The 27619-nt window shown below is 39.2% G+C and overlaps 2 protein-coding genes across 4 annotated transcripts; both read left to right on the forward strand.

The window, feature by feature from the left end:
• Positions 1–547: 547 nt before the first annotated feature.
• On the forward strand, positions 548–5477 carry LOC134875524 (uncharacterized). 3 transcript variants are annotated; one of them, XM_063900161.1, is made up of 3 exons: positions 548–653; positions 2920–3613; positions 3768–5477. In XM_063900161.1, the coding sequence occupies exons 1-3, from the start codon at positions 600–602 to the stop codon at positions 3803–3805; spliced, it is 786 nt and encodes a 261-aa protein (XP_063756231.1). In that variant the 5' UTR covers positions 548–599; the 3' UTR covers positions 3806–5477. The 3 variants fall into 3 exon arrangements, with proteins under 3 accessions (XP_063756231.1, XP_063756223.1, XP_063756215.1); XM_063900153.1 differs by having other exon boundaries at positions 4089–5477; XM_063900145.1 differs by having other exon boundaries at positions 2920–5477.
• Positions 5478–22032: 16555 nt separating this feature from the next.
• On the forward strand, positions 22033–26878 carry avpr1aa (arginine vasopressin receptor 1Aa). Its single transcript, XM_063875351.1, has 2 exons — positions 22033–23081; positions 23850–26878. Exons 1-2 carry the CDS (start codon positions 22133–22135, stop codon positions 24131–24133), a joined length of 1233 nt encoding a protein of 410 aa, XP_063731421.1. The 5' UTR covers positions 22033–22132; the 3' UTR covers positions 24134–26878.
• Positions 26879–27619: the final 741 nt, after the last annotated feature.

The following is a 27619-nucleotide window of genomic DNA, read 5'->3' on the forward strand; positions in this document are numbered from 1 at the left end:
AAAAAAACTGAGCTGAACTCTTCCTTTAATCACACCAAAATCCAGAACTTAAATACATGCAGAACTAATCACAAGGGAAAGACACAGCTTGGCAGGGCAGGAAAATCACAAGGGTACCATGTGAACAGAGACAGGTTATCAAGCAGGAGGGAAAACATAAAGACAGTAAGTAAAAACAGACATCACACAGGGCGTGAACACAAAATAAAACAGGAAACACACAGATAGTGACATTATAGGTGTATCGTTAGCTCAAATGATAAATAATATGTGCAGAGAGCTACATAACCTGGTTTATCTATTTTTCCAATTAAAAGGGGAAAAGTATAGGCGAATGCTAAGGGTGCATCCATCCAACTATGAATGATGTCTCAAACTGACTAGGGAAGCACATTGGTCAGGGCCGGGCCTGAGCAGCCGAGTAAATCATTGCCAACCAGTCATGTTGAAGCACACAGTGTGAGTGTGACGTAAACACATGGGTTTGGTTTTAGTTAAAGGGACAGTAACTCTACCTACAGCCTTCATGTTATAAAGCCATTGCTAGCTGAAAATGAAGTAAATACCTTTAATAACAGAGCATTCCTTAACTTCCTCATATGAGTTTCGACTCATTGCTGCCCTGTTTTAGGAGTTTGTCATCTAGGCTACAGGTGAGAGATTACTTTCCTTTTTAAAGCTTTTTTAAACCAGTGCTGTTCTGATAGAATGCAACAGTAGGAAAGAAGTGTAAATGAATGTCTGACTCCTATGATTAAAATGTTGTTGAAACTGTTTTGCATAGTTTCCCATATGCTGTGTACAGTGGCGGCTGGTGGTTAAAATAAAGTATGAAGCACAAAGTTACAGACAGGGGACATGCCCCACCGTAGGACATTTCTGAAAATTAAACCCTTAAATGGTGACTTTTGGAGAAACAAATTAAGAGTTAAAAATTATGAGATTGATTTTCAACAGATTGAAGGTATCACATATTGCTGCATTCAAGCATTACATGACCATGCTCCTACTGATAATTGTCAAATGGCTGTGGAAAATACTGAAATTTTCACTTAGGCTATGTCCCTGTCTGGGGTTTGGGGGACATAAACAGTAGCCCATTACATTCTCCTGCCTCAGCAGTATCCAAACAAACTAAAGATTTAATCAAATGAATCAAATGTATTGCCAACTGGGGTTATTCAATAACAAACCGGGAGAGGCCAAAGTATAAGTAACAACAGGAGAATACCAATTTTGAGTGGAATAAACTTGACCTACCACAAAACACCAGAAATACATCTCATACTACAACACGTAGAAGAAATGTCCCCCTTCAATTCAGATATTCACAAACTATTTACAATTAAACAAGTAATATTTAGGTATATTATTGCTGTAAGGTGAAACATCCTAACACTTATAGCTGCAAACACCCAACAGTTTCAAAGTGCAGAAACACTTGCATACGGCCTGCATGACTTTTCTTTCCTTAGCAACCGTTGCCACTAGTAAACAAAACCGAACTAAGCAAGTCGCGTTTGAAAAGAAATCGGTTGATTGGAACATTATCTTATAACTTAGTGTACTTTAAGGTAGATCAAAGCGCTGCTCCAGCCAAAAAACACGATTTGGCTCTCATTTTGCTGTAGTTTTAGTTGATAACCTCAGCCGCACGTTTTCTATAAACACGTTTTATTTCTGTTTTAGATTAACTAGCTAGCTGCTAGCTAGCTGGCATCTGAACCCAATGACAGGTGTCTAGCATCCATGGATTTTAAAGCATTTTGAAAGAATAATAAACGTTGATCAGATTTATAACATCACAGAAGCAAGTGTGTATCTTGTTTTAACAGTAACGTTACCCATACAAGCTCTTGATAAAAGAATGGAATTTAGCCCACCTTACAATGAAACTCTCCCTGTTTTGTCTGTCAACTCCCTCCAACTTTCTCCGTATTAATTTCAGTTTTACTCATTAGACAAGCCTTTTCCGATATCTGACGTTTATGTTGTAATCTCTTTAAACGTTAGCACAGCAAAGCACTGACACGGACACGGAATACTGTGGCAGAGAGTTGGTGGTGGTGATGAGCATTGTTATTTCTCAGAGCTACTGTCAATCTTTACATGAACGCGCAATTGATTCAAAGCGGTGAAGCGGCGTTTAACGACAACGCCCCAAAAGGTGAATTGACCAATCAAAAAATAGATTTCGTCCCATTGACCGCCAGCCAAACGCTTAACATCGTGAAGCGGCGCTTAATTGTGTAATGCCAAATTTGGCCTGTGATAGCCACTGTTTGTACAGCCTACATTGTCAGTTTGTCTATGCAATGCACAGCAGCACAAGCAAGCAATGGATCGTTAAATATAACAGAAACACGCCCACGTGACGTTTTTTTAAATTAAGTATCGCTTCATCTGCTTAAATGGACGGGCCGCCATTGCCTGTGTAGTCGTTTTGGAGGCTGTTGGTGGTTCTACTGACACTAACTGCCTTTGTGCTTTCCTTCCCGCATTGACATTGTGTCACAGGATGCATGGACGAGACAGTCATGATTTAGTAATCCAATGGTAAACTCATACAATGGCTTATAGACAAAGGCAGCTAGCGGGGTATTTATAGCAGTAGGATTGTTTTCAGGATGTATACTTCACATACTGGATGATTAGAACCGGCTGGTCAGTTTGTGATCTTCAGTGTGCATTTGCACCTATACAAACAAGAATAACATTTATGTAAAATCATTTTTTTGTGGTGCTGTAGCACATGTGATTACAATGTGATTACAATTTCAAATGAATGTCTCTTCAATATTTTTAGGGGATTGCTAAAAACTGTTATATTTGCACATTGGTCAAAGCTGTATAGGTAACCTTAAAGAGTATCCTTGTAGGGCATTACCTTTTCTGTTCTCACCTCTGTCTTCTCTTTAGATAATGGAGCCGATTAAATCACTTGAGACTGAAGACTTTCAGCCACTGTCTCCCTCTGTTCCTGTTCCTCCCACACTGAGAGAGGGAGATTGTTACCATGTCTTCATTAGCTACAGTAGCACTGATTACCAGTGGACCCACTCCATCATCGACCAGCTGGAATCCTGCGGCCTGCAGGTCTGCTACCATGATCGAGACTTCATTCCCGGCCGCACCGTGTTGGAAAACATGTCCGACTGCATCCAGGAGAGCCAGAAGGTCCTGCTGGTTCTCAGCCCAGAGTTTGTCAGAAGCCGCTGGTGTCTCCTGGAGGCCAACATGTCTTTGTTCAGAGACTGCCTGGATAGGAAACCCATCGTGCCAGTGCTGCTGGAGCCAGGAGTCTCCGTTCCTCTCCACCTCTGCCACCTCACCTACCTGGAGGCCAACGACCCCGACTTTAAGAATAAGCTGCTCAAGGTGCTCTGCACCCCCAACCAGCAGCTTCAAGGATCCACTGTGCTGCCCTTCCATCCTCCCTCAATCTACAACGGGAAGGCCCTGCAGCCGTTGAATGCTGTAAATGAGGAGAGACTCAATAAATGGGATTGTGGTCAGTTCAGTGACATGGAGGTACCAGACCAGCTGCGCCTGATCATTGAAGACCAAGAGAAGTACAGAAAGGCTGTGAGAATGATCAACAGTGTCTCTCAAAGTAAGTTACCACTCTGGACTAGATTTATGATGTTAATTGCTGCTGGGATAATGTGTCTTCCTTTGTTAGCTCTTTCCACATATATGATAGCTACATTTTTTACTGATAATAACATACATGTAAACAAAACTCTTTGGGTTGTAATTTTTTGTAGTTTGTATTGTTTATCCTTTGGGACAATTATTCAGATAGGTTCCTGGGGAAAGGACGAACGGAAGAACATAGTCCGGGAGACGCAGAAAGCTATTGGCCAGGCAAACATCATTCTCTCTGATGAGAAGGTGTTAATGGGCGCTCAGTCAAATTCAAAAATCTATCTGGTGTATGTTTCTCTGGATGTTTGCAAACATGAGTTTGCTGAAACCTTTTCTGATCAGGTTTGTGCTGAAGAAATGTTTCAAAGAGCTCTGCTGTACTTCTCATCAGGTTACACCTGCTGCCTTGCTAAAAAACACTTCCCCTTTCCCCTGCCCAGTTCCACCGGTCACCTGGAGGGAGGGGTGTGTTTCTGTCAGTATGTGTCCCAGCAGCTGAGCACAGACCAATGGGAATAGTGTCCACAGATCCCGACATCTTATAGAGAAGCAAATTCCCTTTTTGTTGCATGTCAATAATGTGGGCCTTAAATAAAAATGTAATTCCCTTTACTATGAAATGCACAACAATGATGTATATGTAGGTGACACACAGGGGAAGTGTTAATACAGAAAACCTTTTTACGTTATGTTTCAGGTCTTAATATTTTTCCTGTTAACATTTGATGCTGTATTTGTGTGTATTGACTGATTTATAATAATTAAACAACAGCGTAATTTGTCATATGTTTTGTTTTATCATTTCACATTTCAAGTGTTAATTAATTCAATAAATGTTTTACATCAAAAGCAAAGTGATTATTTCCTTAAATCTCTACTGATTTGATGGAAAAGTTACTAAAATCACAGAATAATTGAGGGTGCAGGGTTGTGGTTAGAGAGCACTCATTATAGTATCAAGAAATGAAAAACCTGAGCCATAATATATAATAATTCTAAAGTAAAAAACATGTCAACATACATGGTGGTGGTACATACAGTAAATGTAGGATGTATCATGAATTATTGTTTCTCAAGTCACTCTATGATAATACATTATTAATATTCATTCAAATGAAAGGTAAAGTTGATTTCAGGCTCATGTATTTGTCAACTACTTTGAGAATAGGTTCTGTTCAGAATGAGATTAAGCTTTTTAGTAAGTAATAAGTGGAGAAACAAACATATTAATGTTGTTGCATGAGAGCAATGAATCTTCAGGTATATATATTTTTTCATTTTCTCAAACTTATTTTGTGCTATTTAAAAAACCAAGGAGGAGTAAATCAAACATGCACTAAAACCAAAGTCGCCAGCAGCTGCCAAGGGAGAAATGCATGAGCATGTCAGGTTTATGGTGAATAGAAGCACCCATGTCTGTATATACACATGTGTTTATGTATGATATATGTAAATGATGTATAATGATCATCACTAAGATACATCAAGTCTTTATCACAACTTAAAGGGGCCCTATCTTTCTTTTGGGGGTTTTCCCTTTCTTGAAGTGTGTTGTATTTTTGTGCATGTTAAATCGTCCGCAGACAGAGGATAAAAAGAGGTGCTGCAGCACAGGCAGTATGTGAAAAATAAAGAACTTTTTAAGCATTAAACATGTCACAGTTGAGGCACAAAATACAAATATCAACCTGAAAATGACCAGAAAAGGGCCCCTTTCAATTCTACAACTCTACACACAGGACAAGTTGTACTCACTTGTTTTATGTCCACTCTTGTTGTGATTCTCATTTGCAAATGATTACTGTAGGATAAACAGATATAATAACCTATTCGATAATTGTGATTCATTCATTATGCATTGCTCAAACATAGGCCTATGTGTAATATAGGGTTGCCATCATTTAGCAAACAGACAATCATCAAACGTTCTTTAATTGTCTATTAGGAATTTTAACAGTGACTTTTAAGAGAAATGAAAAGTGCCAAATGGAACTAATTTTTAAAGTTTATTAACATAATTCACTCAGTTGCCTCTGGACTTACTCTCAGCGAGAACAAATGAATGATCGTATAGTCCTCATTAAAAACAGTTTTCTTAACTGCGTCAAAAGCATCATAAATCGAACTAGTTGTATAATGTTTTAATATAAATCATGTATGGGGCTCAAGACAGCCTGAGGTAAAAGATCTCTTATCTGATATTCTTTTGACAAAATGTTGTTGACCTTTCCAAGTGATGCCACCTTATCAGAAGCAAAGACTTGTTTGAGATGTGAGCGCCGCCATATACCAACGAAGAAGAATCAATATTTGTTGTCCTTTACGACATTCGGTGCCGGGATTCAGGATATGAAACACGAGACATAACACTGTTGTTTGAGGGGTCTGTAGCAACTAATCCTAACAAACAGTAAAAAGACACATTATGACCAGGATTGCATGTCAGTCGGGTGATGCCTGGGTCACAGTGAGCACGTTCAATGCCCACTGTCCCTGATGAGAAATGTCCTCTTACTGCTGCAGTTCAATTAAAACTGAATCCTGATGAATAACATGCCTCTGCCTTAAAACAAATTACCTCGCCGCCTTGTTATCATGTTGAAAGTGTGGTGTGGCAGGATAATTGCTCACTGAAGTGGTGGTTATGATGAGAACAATCTCATCCTCAGCAATGACTTTCATGCTGATTAAGCTCAATCATCTCCGCTTCTGCCACATCTGTCAAGCCTTTTTTTAATTCTCCACAAAACAGCGTGTATTTGCGCCCATGTGTGTGCAGGAGTGCTTGTTCCTATGAGTTATTTCCTGATCCACAACAGCTATTTCTGTATTTGAATTGTTGCATGCTTCTGTTCCCAAGCCCTGGGTGCTGAACATTGTAGAGTTTTCTAAATTGCTTCTCAAAACCGCCTCATACGAGCTACTGTTACACTATGGCATGTTTTGAATTTCTATGGAGTTAATTAAAACATTCCTCTGCTGCGAGGTGTGGTGTGGAGAGATGATAGAAAAAACAGCAGATGGGAAATGAAAATGTTGAACATAGGAATGATTGACATGAGCAAATGACTTAATCATTTTGTTGATATTCTTTTTACTATCAAACATTGTCTAAATGTGGATTAGAAAGATGGCTAGTGAAGGCTTGCATTTCCCATCCTTTAAAGAGAACAGTCACTTTTAATTCTTAGAGTAATCCAATTAGGTTTAAATGAAATGGTCCTCATGTCATGTAGGATCCAAACATCATCAGTTTCCTTCCCCATAGAGAACAGAAGCAGTGCTCAACTGGAAGACCGTTCATCCACAGTCTTTAAAGTTGTGAATGAATCACTGGCATGCCCTTTAAAAAAGCACTTAAACCCCATTTGCGATGGAGCTGCTCTGGCTCGCTGCATGAAAGTGTGGTTGCCACACTCTCATCTATGAAGCATAAAGCCATCTGGGTGCTAACTCTAGTCACCATTGTGTTGTACTGTATTAAACAGCCACTGACAAGAAATGGTGAAGAGAACGTTCGAAAGACAGTTACGACTTTCAGTCAAAGAGCTCAAGTGATATCAAAATCATCCAAATGGAGTTTTACGAATGATAAATCTTTTTACGGATGAGTGTTAATATGAGGGAGAAGGTCACTGCTCCAAGCTGAGAAAAAGTCATCAATCAAAGTTTATTTATAAAGCCCGATATCACACATTTGTCTTTGGGGTTTTTACTGTTTGTAGAGAATACGACACCCTCTGTCCCTCACATCGGACTAGGAAAAACTCCAGGATTAACGAGAAACTTCTGGGAGAACAACAGAGGAGGGATCCTCTCCCAGCATGAACAGACGCGCAATAGATGTCATGTGTAACAGTTAAAAAGATGATGTATTTATAACATAGACAGTCCAAACCATGCTAGAAAAGATAACGTGCAGTATTTCAGAAGATGAAGATGGATCCAGGTGGTTGTCAACAAACCTCCGGATGCCATCAAAGAAGAAGTCAAGTGTGCGGGACCTCAGCGACAGGCACAGATAGACAGCCTGCCAGGTGAGACACACAAGTCTCCAGGGGAGCTGGGTTAGTAACATACCTATTTAGGACATGAGAAAGAGAGTCACTTCCTGTATCATTTTTACACAGTTCATGTAATGGTAGAACAAAAGTATAATGAGTTATTTAGTAGACCTTAGAAGTGCCAGAAGGCAGATTTTTTATTAACTTTGGACTGAGCCGTGCAAGCTGCTAGAATAATAAGTCCAAACACTATCACTGCATGACAAGAATAAATATAATATGGAGAGCTGTACTTTTTCTACTTTTTAATATCAATTAAAAGCTTGATGTATAAAATAAACAACAAAATAATAATTATTTTGCCTAAAATTGGAATTTAAAATAGATGCACAAAGGAATGAGGAATTTCATTGATTTTTGAATTGTTGGTTTGAATAAAATAAACCTTTTAGCCAGGTTTTCAAATAAGTCAAATAACACATTATGTTTTATTTAATTCACCATATCTGCCTGTAGAAATACAGGTGCAGCGACACATTTGACATGCTTATTTCTTCCTCCCAGCCATATTGTTTGTGTGTGTATGTCATGGCAAACATGATGAATGTTCTCCTGATGAAACACGTCCCTTCAACTGACACAAGAATAGGAACCTCTCTATTTGATCCCTGTTGTGTTGAACCGCCTGTGTTGACATGATAGTCAAAGGGGGGGGGATTAATGCCAACGGTGTTTGTCTTGATTTGATGAATTTTAATTTGGCATGCTCGAATTGAACTACTAATAGAGGAATAAATTAACCAGACTTTTCATAAAAGCTGTGAGGAATATTGAACTCGCCTAATCAATGCTGATGATATTGCCTGGGTGTAAAGAGGCCACTGAGAGTAGCGTATTGACAAAGTGTGTGCATCGATGTGTAAAGGTTCTCAGTTCAGGCTGTGTGCTTTGTATGCTTAAATGTATCTATAGCATGCCTATCTACATTACATAAATCTTCATTATCATGTATAACATATACTGTGACACTTGGGTCAATAAGCCGAGGTTAAACCAACATCATATATCAAACCTCCGATACTGAGCAGAGGTTTACGCAGATACAATCTAACTGGGCAAACCAAACGCAACCCCCGTTGAAAAAATAAATCTCTTATCAGCAGACAACCTTGTGACACTGTCTGCAAGACCCTGAAATAAAACCACCAATAAAAGAGAAAGAGAAGGATGGCAGCTCTGAGTCCAGCCCAATCCCTTCAGTTAACACTTTAGTCCCTGCAGTGACAGATCTATTCCACGCTGGCAGTGACCTTAGCAGCAACTCACTCTGTAGTGCTCAGTTAGTGGGGACCTTAATCTGAAAGGAAGGGCTTGAAGCACTTGCCAGCTATCGATGTTGCACGTGCCAGACACCCAAGCCAGAATAAGAACACGATGCCAGCTCAGTTGGCGCAAAAAAACTAAAACAGACTCTGCATTTTTGATGTGCAAAATTAGACGTTGATTGAATACAATGGAAAATAAAATACTTATTCTACAATAGTTGGAGTTTAAATAGTCAGACACTATAAAAACATTCATGATAACATGAGATCATACTTCTTTTATCTCAAAGTGTTTCTAATTATTTGCCATTGTTTAAAAAAAAGTCCTCCCTGGATTTATTGTACTGTCTTATCATGTCTCTTGCAGATTCCTTAATGCACTGATTTCATTTTATAGACGCTGAGATGAAGGGCACACACTCCTAAACCACTTACAGACACTTGTTATGTAAGCTGTCACTATATCAGTTGAAAGTATATCAGTCCCAATGAATGGCCAAAGGATTTTTACAATTCAGTTTTTATCGGTCACGTAGATTTATCAGCGTCTAATCTGGCAGTCCTGAAATAAGCCAAGTAAATCCCACAGAATCTCAGGTTTTATTTTCTCAGAGGATATGGGTCTGTTTAATGTGCCCTCAGACAAGAGTCTTAAGAGGGTTTATTCACAGATATAGAAATGTCTGCCACTCAAGAAATAAATCAGGAAGAACAGCAGCCACATGGAAAGATAAGGTCAGAGAGAAAGATGCCTTATCCATTATTTTAAAAAGTGCTCTAGACATGCATTAATCAAAAAGTCATTAGAGTTTGTTTTTCTTTTGGTAGATTTTTGCTTAGGGAGCGCTCCCACAATATCAAGTCTTTGCACGATCCCACAGAATAGCTTGGCATGACGTGCATCTCATCAGCTTTTCATTACATTTTTTTGGGAACCAAAGTGGCATGCAATATCAAGACACTGAATGGCCGCAATGGCTCACAAGCTACATTCTGCAGGAAACGTTTTGGCTATGATCAGAGTCCAACTTGATGTGGTTTGACAGAGCAAAAGAAAAATTGTCAAACTGGCCTGGCTATCTCTGAAATGGCTTCTGATCCAGGAGCAATTAAATCTGCAGCACACCCTAATGGCAGACATTACAAAGGAACATCTTGATCAGTGATCCCACATATCCCTCTTTGTGATAGCCGAGCTGTAGCGTGAGACAAAGCAATAATGGTGAAGCCGCTTGGCTGAGGTCCTGTTGTGCCTGCTCAAGGCAGGTCTTTTGTGTGGTTACCAGGAAAATCACCATTTTTCATCTACACTTGGAGAGCTAAAATGTGACTCGTATTTCACTTCAACACTTTGCCACTGAAGAAATATTGTAGAAAACACTTGGGTGGAGAAAGGAAAGACCTGCGGTGGAAACAGAAATGTCGCTTCATGCTTATCATCTGACTGTGGCAAGCCAATGCCTGCTGCTGGCAGAAAATAAGGATGTGAAAGTTTCAAAAATAAACATGCTTGTTTTTTTCACCAAACAATCAGATTCAATGTAACACTCCTGCTTTGAGTTACTCACAAACATATGGTCAGTTTGAATGAGCTGCCTGTTGAGTGGTTTTATTTACTTTAAATAATGACACCTAAGAAAGGTTTAGTATGTTTTATGCAAAACTATTGATGACAACCAAAAAAATAAAAGTCGCCCTTGGGTTGAATTATAAAACATGTGGTGATCCTGGAGATATCTAGGGTAGCTTTCTCATCAGGTCAAAATATTATGTTCTCCAAATTGTGTTTTTTTTCCGCCAAAATATCACGGATGTGATTAAGTAGAGCCTCACGGAGGGGCTAGCGTGACTACATATGTGTTATCCCATAGCCAAATCCTATTAAAAGATGATGAAGGGGCTCTTCTACTCTGAGGACAATGTGGGGTGTGAATACTGAGCAGTTTCCTGTAAACCGGACCTCTGGGTCATCCTGGACGGAAAGCAAAGTCATCGGGGGCACAGCGGCTGCTTTTCCATTCACTGTGACCAGCCTGGGTACAATAAACCTCTGACCTGCATGTTTACAATTTGACACAAACCCCTGTTCTGCTCTGATTTCTGTGTTAGAAAGCATGTCCGTACATTGATCAGTAGTGTCTTACATTGATTAGTCTTGTCTTCACTGGCAGTAGAAAAGGGGATGCTATGTTAAAGTGGTTGATCCAAAACATTAATCACTGAAGATGGTCAGGGGCACGATGAAGGGACAGTGAAAAATGCAGCGAGGTCAGTAAGGGAAAGATCCTTTGACACTTTTAGAAAAACATCAAATTGAGGGGAAATAAATATGGTAACGGTTAATCTGGTGATTCAAAAACACTCTAACAGCTTTAACGGAGTCACCAAAGGTCCTCTGGATGATTTTTGACTTGTCACACATGTTAAACAGATGTGCAAAGAAGCCCATTTCCTCTCTGGGTATTTTTCTTTTGTCTTAAAGAGAAACCACCAATGTCTCAAGAAAAACATAAACACTGTCAATACAATACGGTGGCCGACATGTGACAACGCTAACAACAGCCCCTAACATTTCCATTAGGAGAAACCAGCTGCAGTTTCAAGAACGATGCAAATAAAAAAACACAAATGTGTCAAAATCTATGCAAATGAAGAAACAGATTTACCAAAACATGTGCAGCATTTAGAAGAAAATCACCAACTTGATGACACATGGGCACATTACTAAAAGCCCTGCATCAACGAAACGCCGGAGTGCGATCGGAGTGCTTGTTGAGGGGAATAATAAAGTTGGCCAACTGTCACTGTCTCTAGAATCTTACCTCATGTGTACGTTTTATTGACTTATTCTAACAATGTGATCACATGATTCCTTACAATATTGCAGATCTGCTGTAATCTAGCTAGTAGCTAACCCATTCATTTCAAATAAACTGCCAAAACCGGGCTAACTGTATCAACAGTGACAGTTGGCCGATGTTATAATCCCTACACGTCAACAAGCTCTTCGGTCCCAGCTATGTGCATCACTTTTTACTGCCCCGTTTCAGTTGCGTTTTCAGCTTCTTGCAGCACATTTAATTTGCAGCGATTTGTGTTTGCAGTGTTATGTTTATGCAGCGCTTTTCGTAATGATGTTTGACAAGGTGGTGAATGTTTGCTAAATGCTGCACGTGTTGGCATTTGTTTTTTTTTTATATTAGCATCGTTATAGAGGTGTTTTCTGCACCTGTCGGCCACCGTAACGTGTGATTCTAAAAGGGAGATGGCAAAAAACTTTGTTCAATTGAAGAAGTCAAAATATATAAATCCAACTTTAGACATACAGAGAGACACCTGCATGAAGTGGAGATGCTTTTAAGTGAGGTGACACATTGTAGTAAGACAGATGTAAGTGAGCACATTAAAACTGATGGATGGGAAGGAGCCTTTCTAGAGTATGAGACCTTTTCAGCCCGGTGTCCTTGCAAATACAAACCTCACAATTTATTTCCATCACCAACCATCCCTGAGGCAAAGTGCTTTATATAAAGTGTGTTATATGGTGGTGATATGTATGAAGTGGTTGATCGGTGTATAATTTACAGTCCATGCTCAATTTTACATCAACTCCTATAGCAAATGATTTCCACTGACTTCAAGTTTTTTACGAAACCAAAAATATAAATGATTTTCTTCAACTACAATCAATCCCTGACCTGATCTACCATATTTGTCATACAATATTACCATTGTGCTGCGTTTTGTATTTCTTTATTTATTCATGTCTTATGCACTATAACACATAACGAACAGGTTGTTAAATGACGCTGGGAATTTCACTGGCAACATTTGCGCAGTAGCTATTGTGCAAATAGCAATGATACGGAGGCTGACAGGTGCAAACGTACTTTAACGACCCAAAACTTTTTCAATAGTGAAAAATAGTGCTAACTTCAGAAACGGTTGCAAATAGAGAAAAAAACGCACGTGCCAAAAGACAAATGCAAAAGACAAAACATCTTCACAACACACTTCAACACATAGCATTTTTAAAAATACATAGCGACGTCAAAAAGCATTTTATTATTCTGAGACTTTGCAAAGTCATTTAATATGAATGATCTCCTTTGATGTCTTCTATGTGGTGACCTCTCTGACCACAATGACACAACCCTGCCTTAAGACATGATTTGTACAACAGTCCAGTAAACATTTCTGAATGTTTGCAGCTACATCTAGAACTCCAGCTTGTGACAACATCCTTCACTCTATCCTAAAATGGATTGTTTCCATATGAGCTGAACTGCATTTATGTATAAACGCTCACATATGTACGTTGGGAATAAACATTGAGACTTTCTGTTGGAACGCCAAGCAGGTTCAATATATAACTCAGCTAGCGTTGATGGCTTGTAGTAGGAGACAACAGAGTGAGTCAATCCCCCACAATAAGAGCAGATGGAAAGAGAAGGAGGCCAGTAATTGGGTGAAAGGCCAAGCTGGAGTGCTCTGGTGAGCCATTATCAGCAAGGTGGCCCCAAACTCAGACACATCTATTTCTGTTAGCCCTTCAACTCTCTTTACAAGCAAGGAGACCAACCAATGCATTTTGATTGAAAAATTTGGCAGTGTCACTTACTCATTATACACCAAAAAATGTAGCGTTTGTTTTAGATTAACAGATAAACTTAAGGTTTGCTGCTCTATTTACTGTGATGGGTTACCTTTTTGTTTTTATCCTGACCTTTGCCAATGTTATTTCTCATGGTTCATGAACAGAAGCTACGTTATGTCTCCACAGAGAGACGGGACACAAAATCCTGTTTACCTTTCAGCTGAACATGTAAATTAAAGCTGAAAATTCACTTGATGACAACATCTGCTGTTCCTGTGGAGGCTGGCCAAAAATGGACTGGGTGCCAGGAACCCGCATTCTTACTTAATTTACATTTTCAAATGTGACAGGATGTCCCTTCCTGCATCTGTTGAATTAAAAATGAGTTGAAATCCTCATTGGTCTATGCATCGGGGGCAGCGGACACAATACACATTATGGTGTGCGTGTGTGTGTGTGTGTCTGTACCGATCTGTTTCCCTTGTGATTGTGAGAATATAAACAAAGACAGGGATGTTTAGCGCTGCTTCATTTAAAATCTATTTTGAGTATTAAAAATACAGCCATATATATTTGTAATATGGCTGATTTATGAACCTTTTATTCAGGAATTATAAAAGAGTGGTCAAAAATGTATGCTTATTAATCAGAGACAGCAGTAACTCCATTAACATTTAACCGAGTCTCAGAAAAGCACTCAAATAAGAGGGTAGAGAGGGAAAAAAGAAAGAAGGAAAGAACTAAAATACTAAAATAGTCAAACAAAGCATTTTGTTGTGACGCCCTTAAAAAAAAAATATAAATCTATTCAACGGTCCAGTTGCCTCTTCGCCAAATTAATAGAAGAGATCAGAGTGAGGCCAGGATGCTCCCCAGAGGGTTGATGTTATTCGGTCACATGTGGATTCAAAGAAAGAACATTGCATACTCTCCTGATGGATGACAAGTCGTGTCGATGCCTCTGAGTTTCCCATAAGCTCTGATTGCAGGACACACATGCACACACAGGAACCCCCATGCACTCACATCTGCACATAAAAATCACCTATGGTTTTAAAATGTCTTCTCAGATAGTTTATATGTAAAAAACTAACTTTCTCTGTTTATAGTGGATGTGACGCATGCATCTATATCCTTTTAAAATGTCTCACATTGACCGTTTGATGCCGGATTTTCTAGCATGGCTTACAGTATGTGTGCAAAATTATAATATTAAGGGATCACATGTTGTGGAAACATTTTGCATTAAAGATCAAGGTTCGGTCTATTCTTCTTTGGATGATGCAAGACTGGCTTTGTGTATCAAAAACCTGTCTCCAAACACCCTTGACTTCACTGATTCAAAGTTGTATCAAAGCCCTTTCCAGGGAAATAATATTGTATTTCAATTTCCACAGAGAACAACTTAATCATACCTCAAAACAGATCAATAAAAACAGATCAATAAACTATAAAAGCACAACAAACTTGACCAGCTACAGCTACAAACAAAAATATATTGCTTTCTTTCATCTGATGTTTAAGCTGTGGAAGTGGGTCAAGTGCAATTTGTTGGACACATGAAAGCCCAGTCGATCTATTTAGGTGTGTTGCTTGTAACAGTAAATCAGATTAAGTATTCACTCTATATTTGTGATCAGCAGCCCCTCTGACATCATCTAACCCTTTCATAGAGATGGCTGTCATATAAACATTTGATATACTGTGAACACAATGTCTAGTTTGTAGGATCGCATTGTTTAGTTGATCTCCGTTTCCTAAGTCATCTTTTTTTTAAGAGGCCCTTTTAGGCTTTTTGGGGTTTTCCCTTTCCTGCTCTCCAGTTTGTGTGCATGTAAATGGTCTGCAAAGGCTTGAATCTCAAAGTGTCTCCCCTCTTGAACATTAAAGCATGTAAACATGTCACAGCAGAGGCACAACATATAGTGGTATAGTGGTATTTTTATAGGACATACAGTTGATCGTCACAGTAGAGATTAAGCTTTTTAAGTCACTTGTCATGTCAGTCTCATCCTGTTGAGTTCAGTTTCAGGAGTAAGGAGCACTTTAAAGTGTATAGGGTTAATATTCTACCTACTACTGACATTAACACCTGTATTTCAGCCATTCCTCATCACTTGGCATGCCTCCGTTCACAAGCGCTTCATCATCCTCATCAGACCAGTCGCATATACATCCCACTTCCATTCATTCCCTGACAGATTACCTTTTGTTGATTGGCCTTTGTGCTCCAGTCATTTCCTCTTCCTGCCTGAGTTTTGCCTCCTATGACCCCCTGTATGTATTTTGGACACACATTTACTGGCTGGCCGAATCCAATATAGAATAAATGAACCTCATCTTTTCTGCCTGGTTTACTTTTGACTTCAAGTAAAAGGTTTGATATTTTACCTCCCTGGCCTCTGAGTCATGCTGCTTTTTGGGTTGTTTTTACTGAGCATAGGCTATAAGAATTACACTTAGTCATTGTGATGTCTCCCATAGGTTTGTGCACTGCTGTTTTAAAGTTTGGGAATTTTTGCCAAATCTAGGTTTATGGCAAATACCAACTTTTGTTACCTAGCAGTGATTTTTAGACAAAAACACACTTTGAAAGGGTTTTGATTTGAATACGAAGAAACTGGAAACACCCAGGTGGTAGCGACCTATCAGAACGAAGCCTCCCCCTAAAGCCTAGGGTTACTTTAAATAGTATAAGACTTACAAAAGGAACATCATGCTGTTTTGAAGAAGATTTGAAATGATCGTTTAAAAACATAGAATCCTTTTTACAAAGTTGACTAAATCAATCAAGTCAGAAGTGGGGAAATTTCTCATAGACTTCTACAGAGTGAGCTTTAAGGCATTGGCTTCGATTTCCAGCAACTTGACATTAAAATTCTTAACAGGTAAAGTCTACTGGACAGAGGACTAAAGATAATATGCTGTTCGGGGGTTAGGATGATGGTTTTGAAGAGCTCGACTAATCGATCAAGTGAGCCTCTGTACCCCATAAGGAAGATCTGTTTGTTCATTTTCTTTCAAAGCACTTTAAGGACAAGCCACACAACAAAATGTCTTTAATACATTTAACACATTAAGTCAAGACCAGGTGACTTTGGACAAATCATTTTAGCGCCTCACATTTATTGCAGTTTACCTTGGAGGGACATCTATCTCTGCACCAACTTCAACCAAAAGGCTCAGGGGGTGATCAACATCCACTGGGGTCCTTTGTCATGACAATCTGTCTCGCAGTTGTTGAGATATTTCCGTCCGCCCCAAAGGGGTAAGATAGAGCGACTAACAGATTGACGTTTCAGAACGCACAGCAATTATTGCTAAAAATATATTTCTTAATGGAGCTCTAAGTACAGTATATTATGTGGGACCCTGAAATATATTGAGGCATTATATGACTTCTGCTCTTTGCCGTCCAATTTACTGAGGGAATCGTTTATACTTTTAAATTCACATGGACGTACTTAACCATCAGCAGCTAAAAACACTGTTCGGATGTACAGTTCAGCATTAATATCTTATTAAAACTAATACAACATATTGTTAATAACATGTTTTATTATAAGACACACATTTTACTTTTAATGTTATGTTCATATAAATATAAATATTTGATCTTTTATTGTACATTTTTACCTGGACATCTTAATACTTATATATATATAATTGTTATACTTTATTTTATTTATCTACTTGTTTACTTTCATGTTTTTTTGAGTTTATATAAAAATATATATATTTTCGCCAAGATAAATAAACTACTAGAAGTATACAAAAATACATTTAATTAATATTGCGTATTATGCATTAAAAAATACACTCATTAAGAACATGTACTATGGAAGAAACCAAAACGTGATCGAAGGTGAAGAGATAATCTGTCAGAAAGCCCGAGAGGATCAGACTTCCATTCTCCTGTGAAAGCAGAACAGCCGATCAGGGCAAGTGGTTCTGTTCTCTGAGGAAATAGTCTCCAACATCTCTATGACTCATCGAGGAAGTAGGACCCATTGGGTTCAGACTGGCTATGTTTGTTTGAACAAATCATCTTCAGCACTGTTTTATTTGCGTACAAATCAAAAATATCTCCCACGTCATAATTTTTCTATAGATAAAGGAGTGATTTCATATCAAAGTAATAATATTACCTTACACACTGATGTGATAACAGAGATCATTTCTCCTTTTGTCGTTGACTTCGAATCAAAGCTAAGTTGGTTTGAAGTTGGGATTGCTCAACAACAACGAAAGGAGCTATTCCTTTCTACTTATCATAACGGACCATATTGTGTTAGAAAGCACACCTTAAAACGCTATCAGTTCCTGTTTGACGTAGACATAATCATCAAACAATATCTGATATATTTGAGGAGTCTAGGTTCATAACTCTTTATGTTTCTTAATCTCTGCTGGTGATTAATGGTGGTTGTACTAAGCACTGGTTTCTTTCTGACCTGCAGGTTCAGCTAACACATCTTTACCTAACCGACACAACAACACTTGGTTGGTAAGGTTAAAATGTTGGTTCCAGTGAAATTTGAATAGAGTGTGTCATGCTTCAAATCTCTCTGGACTTATTCAAAACCCCAACGACAACAGTTTTCCCCTGCCTTTAACCAAGGGTAAGCAAGAGATTGTCAGTAACACAAATCAAATATAATCTCATTAAACATTTAGTTATGCTTTTGCGACTTGAGGATATGAATAAACAACATTACTTCATTATATTGACAAAAAACATCATCATGTTGCTAATATATTTGTTTAAAAGTAATTTATGGGTAACAGATTTGGCTTTATGTCACATTATGGCAATTTTCAAAGTGTTGCTATGTAGTAGTGATGTCTAAAATATCATTGTGTAGCACTGAGATTCAACTTAACTGTATCTAACGAGCCTCAACTAAACCAAATGTATGTACACAGGGGTGTCCAAATGCTTTTAAAGTCTTGCTGTTGCCTTTTAAGTTGTTTTTTTAGTTCATTTTACATTGCAAATACAGCTTTCCTTTTTTGCATTATCCACCTGCTTGGCTTTTTTAAACACTGCACTCTTTCAAATTCTCCCCCAAAGAAAGATTAATGTTTACAAAAGTAACTAATACCCACACACTATGTTTGGTTTGTAAATCTAAGCCCCTGTGGTCTTTCAAATCCAAACACAGAGGCAAGTAAATTGGCTTCAAACTGGAGTAGCTGCGCTGAAGTTTTCTGAATATTATCCATGTACTGTCGGTCCAGATTGAATAACCACTCTGTACTCAGTGCAGATTTTGTAGACGTCGTATTTACTGAAGCATTGATTTATCATCAGCCCGAGGCCAAAGGGGTTACTTACATAACTTACATAACGTATGTATTATTGGTCTCTGCGGAGGTCCTGGTAATTGTCATAACTGCATTCATGAAGTAAACAGATAATTAAATGTTTTGTTTGACATGCCCTTTGTGGGACTGAGGTCACACAGGGGACACGCAGATTTGTGCTTTTATTAAAAATATATAGAAAACCAGGTATAACTCTCTGATTCAGGATTTGCAGGATGTTTCCTTTGAAGCTTCTTTTTACTTTTTCAACAATCGTTTTCAGGTGCTCCTTCTTGATGTCATAGAGGGAGCAGGGTAAACTGTCAGGGCATTATAACTCATGAGGTGTTGATGATGTGTGCCAGACAGAAGTAAGGGATCAAGTCTACCATGCAGTTTGTTAAGAGTCGACATTCTTCTCATCAATGAGATTACATAGGGCAGTGACATAAACAACGTATAAGCCCCTGAAGACGTAATGTTTAACTTTCAGAAGCTATTTGTTTCGTAACAGGGCCCGTTGATCCTCAGTGACTGAAATGTGAGAGAATAGAAATGTGGAAGCTTCCATTGTGCCCACAAAGTCAATTTAAAAATGGAGAGATCTGAAGAGGGGTTGTGAATTCCTCTCTGGATTCTGGGCTTTATTCAAGCTACGAATTTCAATTAAAATGTGTAATGAAGATCTTTTGATATTCACAAAGCTTTCTTAACATGTTAGAAAGACGTTCTGTTTTATGAAAGAAAAAACTCGTTAGCAAGAGTCTTTATCCCTAATGATAAAAAAAAAACTTCAGGAGAGTCTGAGGAGAGCTTACAGAACCTCATGCCCGTGAGTGAAAGGGAAACATAACGGAAATAATTCAGACTGACTGCTACAGCTACTGGAGACACAACACACATTCCCATGATTCCCGGCCCCAGACACACCGTCCGCAGTGGAGAATGGTCTTCATGTTCGGATGAACAAATGAGACATCCAAGCCTGGAGCTGTTATAACAGCGCAGGGAGTCTCCGGTGAACGTCTTCATAAACAGGAGATGAGGGTAAACGTGGTTCAGTCCAGCGTGAAGGGAGACATCCGTTCTACTGTCATTGAACCCCCTGGACCAAACAAGACTGTACCAGTGAGGATGGGGGGGGGGGGGGGGGGGTAAATCAGACACATAACATGGGGGGGAGGCTGGTTAACTGGTCAACAGAAGCCAGAGGCATCAGAAACTTCCCTAGCTTTGGTTCTGATGGCAAGATTAGTAGAGACTGACACAGAGATAATTGAGAAAACTTCATTACACCACTGAGCCAGTTCAACAGGCCAGCAGGAAATTTTAAGAAAGGAGGGGTCCACTCTGCACCACTTATTACAAGGGCTATCGGAAATGAAAGAGAGCAGAACTGGACAGTGACTGCAATGGGAACGCAATAAAGATAACTATCCTCACTATCAGCACATGGATCAGATGAGCTTAATAGCGGCCGGATACCCACAGCCAGTTGGCAATCATGTTCTTTCGCAATGGAAACAGTAATGAGCAATCCACATTGTTACATGTCACTTGGAAACTGAGGCGGTGCTAAAGATGCAAAAGGCAAAAAATGTGTCGAGAGGTTTGCAACAGGGGAGAAGGACTTTCTAACAAGGGAAGGTATGAGAGAGACTGAAAATGCAAGCACTGCAATATAGTATAAGGGGCCCTGTTGTGTTTAATTTGTGTCTTTATTGTGAATGAAGCACCTCTTTTCACCCTCTGTCTGAAACCAGAGCCCAGTCTGCTTTGTTTGGTTAGCTGGCCATCTCTGTTGTGATTGGTAAAGCACTTAGAGATGTCCTGACCCTTAGCTTCTGAAACTACAATGTGTTGGAGCACTAGCCAATAGAAGCGTGAGTGTTACGCTGTGATGTCACTATGTTTGACACTGAAGGGTGCGTTCAAATAAATCTGCTGAAGGTGAAACGTTCCTCTGAGTTTCAGAAATGCCATCAAAGCTATTGAAATTTAAGTGTGTGTTGAAAGTTTAACTCTATACCAAATTAATAAAACAAGAATTGACTTTTTTTGTGAAATCTTTGAATAACTAAAATCTAAGGAGAATGAGCGGATGCGATAAAACGTGCTTAAAGCAACATTTTATATATTGTTATCATTGAAAACATGGGAATCTAATATGGGCTTCATATGGATTATTCCAAATAACATGAAATCTATCCTAGAGATAAATGCAGAGAACATCCTCAGATTGTTGCTAAAAATGATCCACAATTTTTTGAAGGCAGAATGACATGCTTGTATACAAACAGAAACACACTTAACTCCTCCTTTGATAAATATTAATGATTATAATCAGTTCCTCGCAGCCTGAAGGGTCTGTTCAGTTTTACATTACACTTTAAGCATGCACTGAACATGAACAAATTAGGCCTTGTGATTCTTCGAGCAAAGCATTCAGATAAACAATTTTAAACACTTCATCATTGCACAAGTAATTGCTTAGCATGGCGAGAGCAAACAGCATTCCAGTGTGTTGGTCAATGTTCCTATTGCAGTAAAAGCTGCTTTTTAAAAAAACAAAGTATTACCCCTCTTACTTCTCTGAAATGCATCATTTATTTATCTTGTGACTTTTAATTTAAAACATGCTTTCTTAACATTATGCCCATTACATGAGTGGGAGGACCTGTGGTTATGTGGAGGATAATACAATGGAGAAGGGCTTGGCTACCCACTGCAAAAAATAATTAGCCATCATAATGAACTGTAAAAAAATCTCAAAGGCAAGAAGGAGAAGAAGGAAAGAAACAACACTGGCATTCATTTATTTTCTGGGCAAATGTATGTTTTCATTTTAATAAGCCTTTAGCCTATAGTGGCAATGTACATTATAGAAAATGTGACTTAGTTTGCACTGGAATAATGGAAACATCTAATTATGATAATAACAAAACATAGATTATGATATTACTTTATTAAATAATGTGTTTTAATGTCGTGCTTATACAGTTTGTGGTTCACATGCTGTGTTAGTAATTATCCCTGCACCAAATTTTGAGGTGTGATATTTCTTGCAGTGTGTCTGCTTTACGCACGCGTCTGTAATTCGATTCGAGTTTAAAAAGCCCCGGCAGCAGCCACAAGTTACAGAGCAACGGATTCCTTTCGGTGAACATCAGGTAGCTCCATATACGGGTTGGAGAGGCACTTCGTGGCCACTCTGGCACTGAATCTGCTAGGGCGCACAGAGGGGCAGTGCCATGCACACTCCTGACTATGCTCTGCTCCTGAGCGAAGGGAACCAGTCTATGGTCTTCAATACCGGTGGTGACCTAACTATGGAGAAACCTGGAAACAACACCGTCCACACGAACGGATCCGATCCATACGCGCGAAATGAGGAGGTGGCCCAGATTGAGATCATGGTCCTGAGCATCACCTTCGTGGTTGCTGTGGTGGGGAATGTGAGCGTCCTGCTGGCAATGTTCAACACGAAAAAGAAGATGTCGCGGATGCACCTTTTCATCAAACACCTGAGCCTGGCTGACCTGGTGGTCGCCTTCTTCCAGGTGCTGCCACAGCTCTGCTGGAAAATCACCTTCCGCTTCTACGGTCCAGACTTTCTCTGCAGGATCGTCAAGCACCTCCAGGTGATGGGGATGTTCGCCTCCACTTATATGATGGTGATGATGACCCTGGACCGTTACATTGCCATCTGCCACCCGCTGAAAACCCTGCAGCAGCCCACGCAGCGCTCATACATCATGATCGTCTCCACGTGGATGTGCAGCCTGGTGTTCAGCACTCCGCAGTACTTCATCTTCTCCCTGAGCCAGATACATAACGACTCGAAGATTCAGGACTGCTGGGGGCACTTTATCGAGCCGTGGGGCACCAAGGCGTACATAACCTGGATAACTGTGGGCATCTTCCTCATTCCCGTGGTGATTCTCATTATGTGCTACGGGTTCATCTGCCACAGCATATGGAAAAATATCAAATACAAGAAAAGGAAAACGATATCTGGTGCTGCGAGCAAGAACGGATTGATTGTGAAGAATTCAGTCAGCAGCGTGACAACTATTTCAAGAGCAAAACTGAGGACTGTTAAAATGACACTTGTGATCGTGTTGGCGTACATTGTCTGCTGGGCTCCGTTTTTCATAGTGCAGATGTGGTCCGTGTGGGATGAGAATTTCCAGTGGGCTGGTGAGTGCTAAATCAATTAAATGTAATTATGATCACGGCATTTTAAACAGTTTACAGCTTTAGGAATGTTTTCAAAACATTACAGCCCAGATAAAGAACCTGGTCACTTGCACCAACACAATAACTCACTGTGCGCAAACACATACGCACAGCCTTTACGCAGGGTCATATTTGGCACACACAACCAAAAACACACCTAAAAAGAGTTCAAATCAATAGATTAAGAAGAACAATGTTTAAATAGACTGTTTTAAACAACATTTACATAACATAACCTAGTCAGGCACTGTGAGCCTTTAGTCCTGTCTTAGTTTTAATGAAGATGTTACATGATATGTCTACTACATATTATTTTAGACATTTCTTTGTTTTCATAATGTTTAGTAAGTTTAGTCTTATATTCTGCCTGATAAATATTCTTTCTTGAAACTCAATGTAATTGGGTGATATAGTTACTCTAGCTTGGTGCTTTTGTTTGAACTTTTCTGGGACAGAATCCACTTGCAGCAAACAGATTAGATCACTAATATCAAGAGAATGACACCTGATCCAAAAAGTCTTTCAAAATGTGTTATTACAACAGAAACTTAAACTTTTTGGCCATGTGCATCTGGTAAATTTCTCTTGTTTGATAAAAGAAAAACATATTTTTCATTTGACACCAGATAAATTATCTTTCACAGTCAATTTTTTTTTTTTGCAGCCAGCCTGAACCAGATGTTTTGTAGATTAATCATCTCTTTCCTCTTTCCTCTCTCTGTTCTCCAGATTCTGAGAACACAGCAGTGACTCTGTCTGCGCTCCTTGCCAGTCTCAACAGCTGCTGTAACCCTTGGATATACATGATCTTCAGTGGTCACCTCCTCCAAGATTTTGTGCACTGCTTCTCCTGCTTCCAAAGAATGAACACTGACTTCAAGAAGGAGGACTCAGACAGCAGTATCCGAAGAACAACATTACTGACCAGGATGACCAATCGCAGCCCTACAGGCAGTCAGAATAACTCGAGAGAGATGGACTTTTCTCCAAAATCCTCCATTCAGGCGGAGTAAATATACAGCCAGGCAAATCTGTTTACTGTCATGGGAATGAAATTATATCTGGGAGTGGCATCAAGGTACACATACAAAATCAAGTCTGGGCATGACTGACAGTTACCGACATTTCTGCGAAAGTCCACAACTATAAAGCAAATCAAGCTTTTTGCATGGAAATTTGGAAACAGAGTGAAGAAATATGATTGTGCAACACGGAGAGACAGTACAGACATGTATTTATGTTTACTCGCAGAATTCTGTGTGCAAATATGTTATATTTCAAGTAACCTCAGCATAGCTATTGCAAAACACGGGAAAGGAACTGAAAAAATAGTTTTATTCCCACATTTTCAAGCTTGTATGACACCCCATTTGTTTTTAAAAGCCCAAAATGCTGAGAATTGTGTTTAACCTAATTCTGTTGCATTCTGTTGAATTCCTTGAGCATTTGGCTGCCCCAATTACTGTGGTCCCATGATTTCCCTTTAGATATTTTTAGGGGAAAACTAATTTCCAGGAAAACTCATGCTCTTAATGATGGTTGTGTTTGCAGTGCCACAGAACACCCCTTCCTGTTAGAGTGTTTCCAGAGATTAAACGTACATGGCAGCCAGGAGGTGTGTTGTGGTCGAAGCAACTCTTCCAGACCGCCTGCTTTTAAGAAACCGAAGCAGACACCTCATCCACTCGGGTTCAGCATTCCATTTTGTTGTTTTTCTCAGAACCGCACATCCAGTGGCTTTGAAGTTTCCTTTGACCTGTGACAAAAGCTTTAGGTTACATATATAAATCATGCCATTGCGTGCAACCAACTTTTTTACTAATTATTTCATGCTGCAGCTGGCAGTCCTTTGTGTGGGTCTCTAAATATAGCTTTCATATTTCAGCACAGACAGAGGGAAACCCCCCCTCAAACAGAAGGACATTGCAGGGGTCTACCCACCGCCCCACAGACCCCTCCCTCCCACTGCTTTCTCCAAATGTTGTGGAGAAGCTCACACATTCCACACTCTCAACGTCAACACACTTCCTGATTTTTCTTTTCTGACATCCTGCCTAGTTGGGGGGTCTTTCTTTGGGTTTCATTTGCACTTCAGACTAAAACAATCTTCTGCACATTAATGCATAATAGTTCTTAGACCACTATGACCACATATATGTTATAAAGACATTTCTATCTGACTGTAAAGTACATGTGTATATAAAAGGGTTGTAAATAGGAATAATATATGTAAATCTGTTCAACATGAATTATATTTGTCGGTAATGCTTTGTGTACATTGAAGATAATCTAAATATCCTATAAATATATGTTGCAAAATACATATTGATGCACTGATGATAACTATAGGACACTGGCGTTTACTCTTGTTATCACAACCCCAGCACAAATAGCTGCTTTGTTTATGTTTCGTGCAGTTGCTACACAACCAAAAATCTGTGGTGTTGTTTTTGCTGAAAATTGAGCAATTTTAAACTTATATGTCTAGCCAATCAAAGCACTAAAAACCTGCCAAGCTCTTGATTCATGCCATTATTATGAACTTTCAATTGCAAACAAAGTAAGGAATAAGTTATGTGAATGGGTTGCTTTTGGTCAACAAGCTGTAGTGTCAACTCTCAATAAAAAAAACAAATGTGTAAGCTTGTAAATCTGTTGAATGTATATCATCTGTGTAACTTTTAAAAAACACACAAAGAAAGACAGATCTCTAAATCATCAAGGGAAAATAAAGCCAAATCTGCATTGCTCCATACCCTCATTTGTGACCCTTTTTAAAAAAAATTAGTAGTGTGATTTAGCAACATCATTTCATTTCCTAATGTGAAATTATTATAGTCCAATTTTGTTACCAAATGATTCTGAAAAAAACAAATGATTGACCTCTTTGTGTAATGCAGTGGTATCACTTCATCCAGCAGCTCTTGTGAACTTTATTGCATTAGTAAATAATTCCTACAACATTTCTAACATTATAATCAGTAACCATGCCATCTTTCCACAGTACTCTACTAATATAAATTCTCCTGGAGAGCTGGAGATATCGACCCATTTCCCTTATAGAAACTAAACCCCCCTTGATCCTCCAGGATTCAGTTTATCGCCGACCCTCTGACCTTATAACATAAAGGTCCTATCGCACAGTCGTATGGGAAATCCTACAGGAAATATTGTGAGCTATTTAAATAATGCATAGGAAGGTAAGGCCTACCATAGAGGATAGAGGTGTTTATTGTAGGCAATAAAAAAAGAGAATAAAACAAGCACCAGGCAATCCCGGCTGGTATCAACGGGGATAACGCAGCCCACATCTCCGCTCCAGGTGCTGTGGAGGGAGTAAAGCTGGAGTTCTGACAGACATATCTCAAATTCCCAGTCTCTGCCTCTCATTAGACATGCCAATCATTAAGTAACATGCCTCTGAAAGGCCGGTCATGCTAACATTATCTCAGCTATGGTTGTCAGTCAGAGTCTAGACAGAGCAAATACTTAAGCAGACAGTGATTGAGGTTCTCCAGAGAGTTTGAAAGAAGTTAGAGCCCAAAAGAATGACAGGTCTTTTCATTACAAAGGCTCATAAAACAAGAAGCATTTGGATGTTTGATACGCTCTATAGATATGTATCTGTTGATATGTATGTATTTACTGTTTTGTTTATTGTCTATTTTAATTTTGAACTCAATGCCTTGTCAACATGCTGCTGTAACACAACTATTTCCCAAATTTGGGATCAATAAAGGAAATCTAATTGTATCTAATCTAATTTTAAAAAGCTCTTTGTTCTTCTTACTGCCTTCTGTTGCCTTTGGATATATTGTTTTTCTTTTTTCATTTTGCCACGACAAAGGAAAATACAAAATCAATGAATCGGGGAATCTATACTGTACAGCCCCTTGTTCAAACAGCTTGTAGAGAGCAGCTATTGAGATGAGTGCTGGAAGAAAGACAAATAGGTCCACCGGGGTTTTTCGATGAGCAATGTAACTAAGACTCTCATATCCTTGTGTCCTGTGAGTTTTATTTATTAATTCTCAGGGAAAAAAATGTGATGGAGGGAAGGGCAGCAGAAGATGTGATGTGAGGTTATTATTTCCCCGGTACACTTCTTAATAATCGCTTTTAAGCATTTGAATTTATATTCTCTCAAATGAAAGCTGACTTTAGTTTGCTGTTTCTTAGAAAACTTCCACGCCTTCTGAGTGAGAAAAAAAAAAACATGTTTACACCAATTGGATGCAAGATTGCTTAATGATGCTCTCTCCCCTTTAGTCTTTGGACTAGAAAAACATGTTGATTGCACACTAATGTCAAAAGATCCATGCTTCCTTTCTGAGTAATCAACCGCTTTCACCAATTTTGCCTCAGAAAACAAGCCCCCGTTTCTGCCTAGCTGGACAATTGCGTCCACAGCTGGCTTCCCTCCACCTGACATCCTGGCCTCTACCCAACCTAATACAGACACTGGGTTTGGCCGGCCAGCATAAACAGGCTAAAAAGTT

This window comes from Eleginops maclovinus, chromosome 2 (genome assembly GCF_036324505.1).
Source record: "Eleginops maclovinus isolate JMC-PN-2008 ecotype Puerto Natales chromosome 2, JC_Emac_rtc_rv5, whole genome shotgun sequence".
NCBI classification, from domain to species: Eukaryota; Metazoa; Chordata; class Actinopteri; order Perciformes; family Eleginopidae; genus Eleginops; species Eleginops maclovinus.

Excerpts from the sequence above, each read along its gene's own strand:
- LOC134875524 (XM_063900145.1), top strand. The coding sequence starts at position 600 with ATGAGTTTCGACTCATTGCTGCCCTGTTTTAGGAGTTTGTCATCTAGG. Across the intron at positions 654-2,919 it reads GTTTGTCATCTAGGCTACAG|ATAATGGAGCCGATTAAATC; the intron begins GTGAGAGATTAC and ends TCTTCTCTTTAG.
- avpr1aa (XM_063875351.1), top strand. The coding sequence starts at position 22,133 with ATGCACACTCCTGACTATGCTCTGCTCCTGAGCGAAGGGAACCAGTCT. Across the intron at positions 23,082-23,849 it reads TGAGAATTTCCAGTGGGCTG|ATTCTGAGAACACAGCAGTG; the intron begins GTGAGTGCTAAA and ends TCTGTTCTCCAG.